General features: G+C 37.5%; 1 protein-coding gene across 1 annotated transcript; it reads left to right on the forward strand.

Annotated features, from left to right (window-relative positions):
* Nucleotides 1-2406: 2406 nt before the first annotated feature.
* On the forward strand, nucleotides 2407-11889 carry LOC121252008 (aconitate hydratase, cytoplasmic). Its single transcript, XM_041151455.1, has 21 exons — nucleotides 2407-2548; nucleotides 2600-2948; nucleotides 3772-3876; nucleotides 4068-4228; nucleotides 4346-4438; nucleotides 5051-5236; nucleotides 5473-5634; nucleotides 5823-5967; nucleotides 6066-6208; nucleotides 6289-6345; nucleotides 6450-6529; nucleotides 6657-6732; nucleotides 7896-8081; nucleotides 8272-8339; nucleotides 8448-8566; nucleotides 8755-8876; nucleotides 9696-9794; nucleotides 9879-10358; nucleotides 10767-10865; nucleotides 10949-11191; nucleotides 11571-11889. Exons 2-21 carry the CDS (start codon nucleotides 2654-2656, stop codon nucleotides 11637-11639), a joined length of 2988 nt encoding a protein of 995 aa, XP_041007389.1. The 5' UTR covers nucleotides 2407-2548; nucleotides 2600-2653; the 3' UTR covers nucleotides 11640-11889.
* Nucleotides 11890-12641: the final 752 nt, after the last annotated feature.

Genomic DNA, 12641 nt, shown 5'->3' on the forward strand with positions numbered 1-12641 from the left:
ACGAAGGAGAAAGAAGTTGGGAGAGGGTGGCTTTGGGGCCGAAGAGTCTCCGATGCCAAAGTCAGTAGAGTATTTTAAAAGTTTGTAAATAATGAGATAGTCTAGAGAGATTTTTTCGTACCTGAAAATTGCTATTTATACCGGGAGTCTGGGGGACAAATTGTACCTGTCCTCGTGGAACCCATGTCATTTTTACTGTTCATTTTGTCAGAGTCCTTTAAATGTGGCATGCCTCTACGCGTCATTAATGTGGCGTGTTGTTCGGGTAGTTGTGTCATTAATGTGGCTTGGTTCCCTAATTTGTTTTACTCTGCTAGTGTTTTCGGTGGTTCGTCGATGTTCTCTTGTCAGAAGATCAAATGTTCTTCGTCTTTCTCGTTCTTCTCTGTACAAGTTCCCATGAGCGGGGTGTGGTCGAGTGGCGTCAGACCTATCTGTCCCATTAGCCATCATTGTGTACTTTTCTGTGCAGGTGAGTTGCTTCGTAGACAAGTTTGGGCCCGGGGGACAGGGCGAAGCCCATTACTCTCGACTGAGTACCTAGTGGGCTTATGAGTGAGGTAAAAATTTCCTTACAGTATTAGGTACAACCATTATAACTATTTGTAATTCACAAACCATTTCTTACTGACGATTAAAATTTCTGTACATACATACTTAAATTCATTCGAGACACTAGAAAAAACTCAAATTGGAGAAGAGATGTAACAAGTTTGAAAAGCAGATGAGGCCATAGCAAAAGCATGCTTAGAAATGAAATACAAGCCAATAAGCACGATGTACTTCTTGAGGTTAGATCTACTCACAAGCTACTACCAATTACATATTGTAGAAGATAACCTATGTGACAAGCAAACAACCTTACCAACATAGGGGCATTTGATTTGGTTATGCCTGTTGGGCTTACCATTGAGCTATGATGCTTGGATATTAAAAATTAGAAAGTTTTTATGAATAATGAATAAAATGAAGTTGAGATGAGAGAAAACCCGGTTTAAAATAGTAGGTTAAATAATATTTCTAATTATCCCAAGGGGTTGGTCCAAGTTGTGAAAGTCTTGGTCTTGGAGTATCACTCTTTTCAAGATTTAAGTTTCAACACTTTATGGGTGCAAACAATCATTTGGAGTCATATCTCTTGGTGAAAAGTCAACGATTTAATCAGTTCTGTGTAAGAAAATTTTCGAAGGTGCGGTGCACGATATCAAGGTTTATTCGGTAGGGGTGGGTTCGAAAGGCCCTACCTTGGAGAAGTTTCTTGACATAAAAAAAAAAAAAAACTCTAATAATATTTGTGAATTTTTGAGATGAGAATGTTGGTCTCACCTTAAATTAATATGTTTTTGTATTAAAATAACATATTTTTAATAACTAAGCGAGTGAAATATATTGATACGAGAAGTTTTATACGTTTGAAAAGGAGTTGATAAAAAACTTTTACCATAAATAAAAAATTCCTCTACTTAAAAAAAGAAAAAGAAATCATCCCATACATTACATGGCCCTACAGTTACGTTTAAATAAGCCTCGTTGTTATCATAAATGAGGGCACAACCACATGGAAAGTTCACCAATAGAATAATTAAATTATGATATTATAATTAATAATTAATAGAGAAAGTATATGATTAGGATGTCATATGGATGTTGCATTGTAAATTATTCATGTCGAGGGGGGAAATAATTGAAGTCAAATGATTCTCCGAGTGGCGCATATTGAGTGGTGCAAACTCCTACTCTTCACATTGTCTATGGATAGTTTCATGTTATGCAAAATCATTCTTGTATCCTCGTCTTTGTCTTTGTCCCGTCTTTTTTGATATAAGTAATACTATTCATCATCTTTCTATTATTTTATGATGTGACATAAGATGATTAGAGACTATTTATTATATTTTATTTTTAAATTTATCATCTAATATCACATTATGAAATGATGAGAATTAGAATGATAAATATAATTTTTTTTTATATTCACTCACATCTACCTTTATAGACCGCCGACAAGTGTGACATACATTTTATCTTATAGTGGGTTGATGATGAAATAAAATGAAAATTGAGTAGAAATTAATCAAATCGATAGAGAAAAACATTAAGTGATACGGGTTATGAAATTTAAAAAAGGAATGCTATTTGTCATCTTTTATCATTTTATTTAAACATATATATATATATTTACATATTAATATGTTTATTTAAATAAAAAGATATAATTGTAAATGACGTGTGTGATATAAGGAATATTAAAAAATTCGGCATTACAATTGTGGAGCGAAATTTCGGACTCAGCAGGAGAAGGACCCGGTATAATCGAAATTCGCAAAAGATGTGGGAGAAGGTGATTGGATGAATAAAAAAGCTTGGAAACGTATCTTACGACAGGCAAATCGTTAACCCCTCTGCCCCGTGTACGTGTAGTTTCCCGGGGGTCAGGGCGAGCATCCTCGATCCTTGTCAACTTGTATATAGTGGCACACAGCCCTAAGCGCTGCCCATCCCTACCGCCTCCCCCACTGTCTTCTCCACTCGCACAATCTCCACACGCCGCCCTCTCTGACCATCCTTCGTAAAGCACACACATACGTCGGAGATACGACGCCGTTTTCATGTTTATGCGTTCCCACCTTCGTCGTCGTTGTCGAGAGTCATCATGTATTTAAACGCCCCCTCCATCCTGAGAGCTGCTTCTTCTACTTCTTCTTCTTCTTCTTCTTCCTACCTTCTGGCTACCCTCCGCTCTCCCTCTCTTTCTCGAACTTTCGTCGCGTCTTCTCCTTCTCTCCGCGCCTGCCGATCCTTCTCCTCCTCTGCGGTTCGCTCCCTCTGCTGCTCCTCCCCTCGCTGGAGCCACGGTGTCCATTGGCGCTCCCCGATCAGTCTCCGCGCTCAGATCAGGGCCGTCGCTCCCGTCATCGAACGCTTCCAGAGAAAGATCGCCACCATGGGTACGGTGTCTGTTCTGTTGATTTCCGTATCGTTAGGAGTGATTTTGAAAAAAAAAAAAAAAAAAACTTCTTTTCCTTGATTGATTTGCGACGTATACCCATTTTGGGCGCTGAGAGCGAAGGAAAAAAGGAAGGAATCTTTTCCGATATTCCAAGTTAGCTATGTGTTTGTGTGCTCTGTTTGGTTTTGTCGTTGCCTACAATCCCCCCGTGATTCATGGAGCGGTGGCTTTTCATGAACTGTGATCGCGGCCAGTGAGCGGATTCTGCTTCTAACGCTGTTAATATAGCTAATATATTCCTGGAAATGATGCGATTTTTGAAATTTTCAGGAAATCTTCCTTTTATATGATCATCCAGTACTCTAGTCAGCTGAGCTTAGTATTTATACGCTCTGTTTGGTCCCAAGAAAGCTGAGGAAGTAGAAAGAAAACAAACAGAAATTTAACTGCGATTCTCTCTCTCTCTCTCTCCAGTTTATCTTCATTTCCTGCATTTCTATCAGCGCTTCAACGGATTGACATTATTATTATTATTTGTTCCTTGTTACTACTTTAATGATTGGTGGTTCGTTGGTGGTAGATTCAGCTTATATGGAATTCAGCAGCGACACCACCGCCCGCCACCCCCCCCCCCCCCGGGGTGGGGCAACACACACACTCCGATACTTTTTTTTGAGGAGGCAAATAGGCAGAGCCTAATTAACACATAATTGATACATAGCAAGTACAACAAAAAGTGAACGTAATGTGAGTCTTTCAATTAGAACATTTTAATTACTAGAGGAAAATTTATCTTCTGACTGTTCATTGTATGGTTTCAGCTTCTGAAAATCCTTTCAAGGCTAACTTGACAAGTCTTCCCAAGCCAGGAGGTGGCGAGTTTGGAAAGTTTTACAGCCTTCCATCTTTGAATGATCCTAGGATTGGTAAATTTTTCTACTATGTTTTCCTGCAATACGTTTGTTTTTATGCAGCAAATAACTTCATTTGTCATTTTTTGGGGGTCTTACAGTGACTGAACATGAAACAAAAATGAAAGAAAAATCAGTCTCCGCACGTTTAAGTAATGAGTTGTTGTTTATCTGGCTGATATTATTAACTCATTTATGCATAACAGAGAAGTTGCCATACTCAATCAGAATCCTCCTGGAGTCCGCGATTCGCAATTGTGATAACTTCCAAGTAAAGAAGGAAGATGTTGAGAAAATTATTGATTGGGAGAAATCTTCTCCGAAGCAAGTTGAAATTCCTTTCAAGCCTGCTCGTGTTCTCTTGCAGGTATCTAATGGAGCTAAGCATGCTTGGAAACTATTCTAAACTCTTCTCCTTCTTCTTCTTCTTCTTCTTCTTCTTCTTCTTCTTCTTCTTCTTCAAAGGTTTCTTATTTGATCCCAGGATTTTACTGGAGTTCCAGCTGTGGTCGACCTTGCTTGTATGCGGGACGCCATGAACAAACTTGGAAGCGATTCTAACAAGATTAATCCTTTGGTACATGCTGTTCTTATGACCTATCCATATGGTATCATTGAAGTTACTGATATGGATAATTGAGATTATATTTTGGGCTAGAAGTTTCAATTTTGGTTTAATAACCTTAGATGTGTGTTGGCTTTGAATAAGTTTTTATGTTTTTTAGGAGAAATGCTTTGACCACAAAGGAGTTTTGCAGTAAACATACAAATTGACGTGACCTGACATTGTACCTTAGATTGTAACTTATTGTAAAGTAGATCTAACGTATCATATGAAGCCATGTCTGTTTGTGACTTTACTTTTGTGAAGTCTCTTTGTGGTTTTAGCAATTCTCAAACTACAATGCATCTGTATTGTAATCTCATTTTGCCCTTGGTTATTAGTTGCTGGAGCCATTTATTATTCCTAGATAAGTTAATAGACTAATAAAAGTGTTAAATATTACTAACACTTCTTTATTTAACAAAATTCATATTCTTATTCCTGGAGCCATTTTGTTTTTACCTCTCAAAAATCAATAACTGTTAAATATTATTACATGGTGTGATGTTGCTAATATTCCATGTTGTATGCTAGTTATATTCTCAATTATTTTTTGTCTCAACATCTCCCATTCTAAACATGCAGGTTCCGGTGGACCTTGTAATTGATCATTCAGTTCAGGTTGATGTAGCAAGGTCTGACAATGCTGTCCAGGCAAATATGGATCTTGAATTTCAGAGAAACAAGGAGAGATTTGCTTTTCTTAAATGGGGGTCTACTGCTTTCCACAACATGCTTGTTGTTCCTCCTGGTTCTGGCATTGTGCATCAGGTAAAGTAGTTTTGATGCAGACATGGAAGATCGCATATTGTCACCTTACATACTACCTCGATGTATTAAATCTACTGCAACAATTAAATTTCATTTCACTTTAATATCTCATTCTATGTATTTGAATCATATCTTTTCCTTTTCAATTTATATATGCAAATGAAAATCAAGAACGTTAAATCTCTGGACAGTCATGCGGACTTGGCATGGAATTACTTGATGTGTTGAATTCTCAGGTTAATCTCGAATATCTTGGACGGGTTGTTTTCAACACAGATGGCATCCTCTATCCTGATAGTGTGGTTGGAACTGATTCCCATACAACCATGATTGATGGGTTAGGAGTTGCTGGCTGGGGAGTTGGAGGTATTGAAGCAGAGGCTGCAATGCTTGGTCAGGTAATTAAGTTCTGAACATATAAGTTATAATCATTTAAGGCCCCCGGGATTAGTTGGGATTAATCATTTAAGGACTGCAAAAAGGCAGATTGAATCTATGTACTTCATTTATTTAATTTTCTTTATATAAAACTTACCGCTCAATGGATTTTATGATTCTAATACCTTGCTATATTTGGCATTGACAGCCCATGAGCATGGTGTTGCCTGGTGTTGTTGGGTTCAAGTTATCTGGAAAATTGCGCAATGGCGTTACTGCTACCGACTTGGTTTTAACTGTGACACAAATGCTGAGGAAGCATGGCGTTGTTGGAAAATTCGTTGAGTTCTATGGTAATTCAGTTTTCATGAAGTTATCTAATATTAAATTTTGATTGTTTGCTAAAGCAACTAGATAGATACAAGGTCATCATGCTTTTATGTGCTTGTAGGGGATGGCATGGGTGAACTATCACTAGCTGATAGGGCCACTATTGCCAATATGTCTCCTGAATATGGGGCAACCATGGGATTCTTCCCTGTAGACCATATCACTTTACAGTATCTCAAGTTAACCGGAAGAAGTGATGAGACGGTCAGTACTTAAATATATTTTGTTCTCTGGAATGTGAAATTCCCACAGCATCAAGTGACTTTTTTCTTTCTTAACATTAGGTGGAAATGATAGAAGCTTATCTCCGGGCAAATAAATTGTTTGTTGATTATAACGAGGTGTCCATTGTTTTCCCTCTATTTCTTATTTGTCGTTCTTTGAGTATTTACTTGCATAAAATTTTCTTTGAGTTGCAATACTAACTGATTTTATCTGAATTCAGCCTCAACTAGAAAGAGTGTACTCCTCTTATCTACAGCTGGATCTCGCGGATGTTGATCCTTGTGTCTCGGGACCAAAGAGGTGTATACTTTGTTCTTGCACAGACTTTCTCACATTGACTCTACTTTGTTTGATTTTTGGTTGTTGAACTCATATTTCATATATCCATCATATGATTCATTTTATATTAACTGCTATTTTTTTGTAGACCCCATGATCGAGTGCCTTTAAAAGAAATGAAAGCTGATTGGCATTCTTGTCTTGATAACAAAGTTGGATTCAAGGTTAGTCTAACCTTTTGTTTCAAGCAACCTTGTTAATTTACATGCTATTTTGGTTGTTTTTTATGATTATTTTAATCTTTATTTGTACTTGTACTCTGCTGTTATTCTTTTTGCCAAAAACCTGATAGCTTCAACCGAGCATGTAAATTACTGTTTAGTTATCATGTATATCCATGAGCAGTGATTGAACAAATAATACAGTATCGAGGACAGAATTTTTTCTCTGTCCATTACCAGACTGGAAATACCTAGTTCCATTAAGGATTGTGTTAATTTTCTTAATCCCATACAAGTCGGATGGACCAGAGTTAGATCTGTTCATCATTGCTGTTAAGACCTATGACATCCTGGTGTTCAATCTTAAAATGGTTATCACCATGATCACTCTCTCTTTCTTAATAATTAATGCTGGGTCATCATGACCATTTCCATCAGTATTTTTTTGTTTTCTGATGTCGGGGAACCTTTCCATCAGTATTTTTAATCACAATTCCCCTTGCCTTTGCCAGATTCTGTGTTGGTCATTGCTGTAGTTACCTCTTAAGCAGATCCACCATAATCAACTACGATTTTCACTGCCTCTAATTAGCTAATTCTGCACCAGTTATTCTATTGCTCACAATCAATTCATCAACCATTTCTGCTGCTGTCCTATCATCACTAATTCTGCTGTCGCTTGCTTTTACTGTCAAAATCAAAGGCCACTAGCTCTCAAACATAGCTGCTTCATCCTTTTGAACATGATGGCACCTCCAATCTGAGCTACTACCCACCTGTCATTCCTGCAAAGCCTGCAATTTTATATCTCCTGTCACTTCAGTCCTGGCAGATCCTCAGCCACATGCTTTCACTAAAACCTTTTTGCATGATGATCCTCTCTCTCTCTCTCTCTGGGTGTGCATTCCCCAGGATGGAACATCACTTCTTTACATGGATTTATCTAGTCTGTTTATTGTGTACATATGACATGTTTCATCACAAGTATTGGGTCCCAAGACCTCCAGGCTCCACTGGAATTCTTATCCATCTATGGCACACTTTTCTTTTCTATCTGTTGCTTTATGATGTAGTTGTATTGCCTTCACTTGTCATTTATTTTATTTGGGCACTAGATTTTCTGTATATTGCTTACCATTCTTCCTGAATGTCTTGCCGTACTGCAGGGGTTTGCTATACCAAAAGAAGTACAAGAAAAAGTGGCCAAGTTTTCATTCCATGGACAACCAGCAGAGCTTAGGCATGGTAGTGTTGTGATTGCTGCAATCACAAGCTGCACCAATACATCAAACCCTAGTGTCATGCTTGGTGCAGGTCTTGTTGCAAAGAAAGCTTGTGAACTTGGTTTGCAGGTTAGTTGTGTCCATGTTTATTATGCGTCTCAGCTATAAGAATACCGCCCTCCAACTTTTTCCCGTGTTCCAAATTTGGCATATACAACCTTTCTTTCCATTTGCTGTAAGAAAGTAAAAGATTAATGTTTAATGTCTTGGATCCTTTCTTTTATTTTCTCATTGATTTCATTCAAGAATGGTTTACCAGGTGAAACCATGGGTAAAAACAAGTCTTGCCCCGGGCTCTGGAGTTGTTACAAAATATTTGCTCCAAAGGTATTTCTTGTTATATATTATGGTATTTACTTTGTACAATCAAAATTACTGCTTGATTACTTTACATACAAGGTAACTGTCTGTTAAATTTGGATTTGTTTGATGCAGCGGACTGCAAAAATATTTTAACCAACAGGGCTTCCATATTGTTGGATATGGCTGCACAACATGTATAGGAAATTCAGGAGATTTGGATGAATCGGTTGCTTCTACTATTTCAGAAAATGGTGATGTCTCTATAATTTGCTGATATTCTGTAATGGATAGATAATAGCTGTAACTTGAGCTTAGGAATGCTAGCTTATATGCCTCATCCCCTGGCTTCTAAGTTTAAAGTTTCATAATAGTTTTGTGCTTGTTTAACATTATCAGCATCCCCAACTACATTTATTGGTGTGTTGGTGTGTTTATGCAGACATTGTAGCAGCTGCCGTGCTTTCTGGGAACCGGAATTTTGAAGGTCGTGTTCATCCATTGACAAGAGCTAACTACCTTGCCTCTCCTCCTTTAGTGGTTGCCTATGCCCTTGCTGGCACGGTAAGTAGCACAGTACATTGTATTAATTTCTATGATGTCTGTATATGTTAGTTAGTTGGGGAAGATTGATATGATAGTCCATTATGGGGCCAAACATAAGTATGGAAAACCTGAAGAGTTAATCCATTGGATGTGAAAAATTAATGATAGAAAGGTCAATCGTAAGTACTTGTTTTGTCTGCAAGATTCCTCAGATAAAGCTTCATGCAACATCTTTACACCTAAGGTTCGAATAGTTCTACTCTATTCATATGGCCATTGAGACAAATCATTTAATGTAATTTTAAGCAGTACCTACTAAAGTTTTATATAATTACCGAGGACAACACGATTCACAAATTCCAGTTCCAGGTCCTCATGGTAACCCTTGATTGCCTGACATTCAACACTTGGGTGGTAGACATTGACTGGATAGTTTCATGTTGTATTACTTAAATGCAATTTCTGGACTACATCTTGTGTTCTTTGATATGGAAAAAGGTTTTCTAGCAGAGTATCCTGTTTGCCTAAAGGGGACATGTACTACATCAGATATGTAGAGGCATTTTGCATTACCTCACAGCACTTGTTTCTCTGCCAAAGCTCCTGATTTTATGTCATGCCCCCAAAAATCTTAGAAGCTATAGAGTATGTTAGCTGTGCAAGAGCCGGACATTCATAAAATTGTAATTTCAGCATGTGTTTTTAGTATATTTATAACTCATTTACGTTTAGTTGATATATAGAAGAATCATTTAGAATTTATTTTGCTGTGATTTTCTGTTACTCTTATTAATGACCTATTACATGCAAATTGGGTAACTTGAAACTCCTTTCCAGGTTGACATTGACTTCGACAAGGAGCCAATTGGCACTGGGAAGGATGGTAAGAGTGTCTATTTTAAGGATATCTGGCCTTCAACAGAAGAAATTGCAGAGGTAGAAAATTATAACAATAAAGTTTTGTTATAATGTTTGAGAATCTGTATGGGATAAACTGACTTTGGATGACATACTGTTTAGGTTGTTCAATCTAGTGTGTTGCCTGAGATGTTCAAAAGTACTTACAAGGCTATTACGAAAGGCAATCCCATGTGGAATCAGCTTTCAGTTCCAACTGCCACCCTGTACTCATGGGACCCCAATTCAACCTACATTCACGAGCCCCCATACTTCAAGGGCATGACTCTGGATCCTCCCGGAGCTCATGGAGTAAAGGATGCTTACTGCCTGCTAAATTTTGGTGACAGTATTACAACAGATCACATTTCCCCAGCTGGAAGCATCCACAAAGACAGTCCTGCTGCGAAATACCTTCTTGAGCGTGGGGTTGATCGCAAGGACTTCAATTCTTATGGAAGTCGCCGTGGCAATGATGAAGTGATGGCAAGGGGAACTTTTGCCAATATCCGCATTGTTAACAAGCTCTTGAGTGGGGAAGTGGGCCCAAAAACAATTCACATTCCTACAGGAGAGAAACTCTATGTTTTTGATGCAGCAACGGTGAGTTCCTTTTCCTCACGCTGTTCACAACTTTTCATTCTGATCCTCTTTCCTTGTCAAAGTTTATGCTTGTGATGATTTAGCATATTTGTCCTTTATTTTTGGTGGCCCACACACTTGATCTCTTGGTAATGCTGGACTGTGAACTTCTGGGCTGAACTAATTAAACAAAAAAATGCGCTTTATATCAATACCCTCCTTTCCCATTTGTACATATTAGGTAAATTCACCCAAATGTCAAAATGTGAACTTTTGACATATTTTCTGAGTGAGAAATTCTAATCATCTGAAATAATCACCAGTGATTTGAAGTAATTTTTTTACAGTTCATGGCTGCTGCCCTTAATTAATAATGATGATCTCCAAATGTACTATTGGATTTATGCTTTTGGTTGGTGTCTATTTCAGAGGTACAAGGCTGCTGGGCAGGACACCATTATACTGGCTGGTGCTGAATATGGAAGCGGAAGCTCTAGGGACTGGGCTGCCAAAGGTCCAATGTTATTGGTGGGTTTCTCAGTTCCACCTTTCGATCATCTTAACATGTCCTGGTAGTCAGTTGTCCTCACATAACAATTGTATTATAACAGGGAGTTAAGGCAGTGATTGCCAAAAGCTTTGAGAGAATTCACCGCAGTAATTTGGTGGGAATGGGTGTTATTCCACTTTGCTTCAAGGCTGGTGAGGATGCTGACACGCTAGGATTGACTGGTCACGAACGTTACACCATTGACCTCCCAAGCAAAATTAGCGAGATAAAGCCAGGCCAAGATGTGACTGTCACAACCGATACCGGAAAGTCTTTCACATGCATCGCCCGTTTTGACACTGAGGTATTTCCCACTTTCATATGTTTGTGCATTTTGCATTCAATGTTGTGGAGCAGAGAATGCTATTTGCATGTGCTGGAGGAATACATAACTCAAGACGGGAATTTTAATGTTTAAATTCAATTGGAGTAGGACCTTTGAAATGACACTTTTCATTTGAAATGTTGGAAAGCTTTGTTCCCTCGCATCATTCTATTGCTCAGGGGGGTTTTGAGGAATTGCTTAGTATAGGCCAGAGATGGTGTTATTGAATTTTTTGTCATGCAAGAGTACTTATGTTTTGCATCCTCGAGCGATATGCGTATAAGTTCTGCAATCTCATTGAAAAAAGATGGTTTACATACACAGATACTTTACCAAATTCTTCTGTTTGTGTTTACAGGTGGAGTTGGCTTATTTCAATCATGGAGGCATTCTTCCATATGTTATACGTAATCTGACCAAGCAATAAATAACTGCATCGTTGGATTAGCAGGCTTGCCATATCCGTGCGAGGTTGGACGTTTGTTTTTAATTTTTTTCTTTTTTTGAAGCGTTATTGAGGAAGCAGGGTGGCTGCCTCCTTCAACAAAGGAAGAGTATGTTTTAGTCAAAGGTACTCTTTCTTTTCCTATTTTTGCGTTCTCGTTCTCTGGTGAAAAATATGATTTGTAACACATTATTATGGATATGAAGAGAGCAACGAACTTTTCAGAGGTTAATTGATGACGGTTGAAGGCTGATCGACCAAATTGCTTCGGAACACAATATGAATAAAAAGAGGCAATTTCTGGTTAGACCATCTGAAACTTATTGCTCAGATAGCCTCTTGACGTAGCACCACCACGTGTTAGTCTGTAGTTTATTAAAAAAATATATATATTCAAAATAAAAGGGTGTCTAACATACAAAAAGAGACTGAAATCTTCAGTTTCAGATGGCGAAGTAGCATTATTAATGTTGTTCTAAAATTACAAAGAATAAGTTACTACAGTCTTTTATCATCATTATCATTGTCAATCATCGAGGCCTACATAAATAGAAACTAAAGAAAGGACGCTGGTGGGTCTACAAAGGGATCTTATATCAAAAGAAAAACAAAAAAAATCTGATATGGTATGTCATATCATATAAAGAAATCTACCATTAGTTTGTAATATCTTTTTATATATCTTCGGCCCCATTTGAATGTTGTAAGATACTGTGATCAATTCAGATTAGTTTAATTTTAAATTGAGTCTAACATTTAAATATTTAACTTTCAAATCACTAAACATTATTCAACTTAAAACTTTTTTATACGTGAGACTCATAATTTTTTTCAACTCAACATTTCTTTACATGCGGGACATATAATTTTTTTCAATTTTTTATAAATACATCTAAATTTATTTTAATATCTAAACACATCTAAACTCATCTTAGGTGGGTCTTACAAAACTCACTTAATTATCTCAACTTACTACTATTCATA

This window comes from Juglans microcarpa x Juglans regia, chromosome 2S (assembly GCF_004785595.1).
Source record: "Juglans microcarpa x Juglans regia isolate MS1-56 chromosome 2S, Jm3101_v1.0, whole genome shotgun sequence".
Lineage (NCBI taxonomy): Eukaryota > Viridiplantae > Streptophyta > Magnoliopsida > Fagales > Juglandaceae > Juglans > Juglans microcarpa x Juglans regia.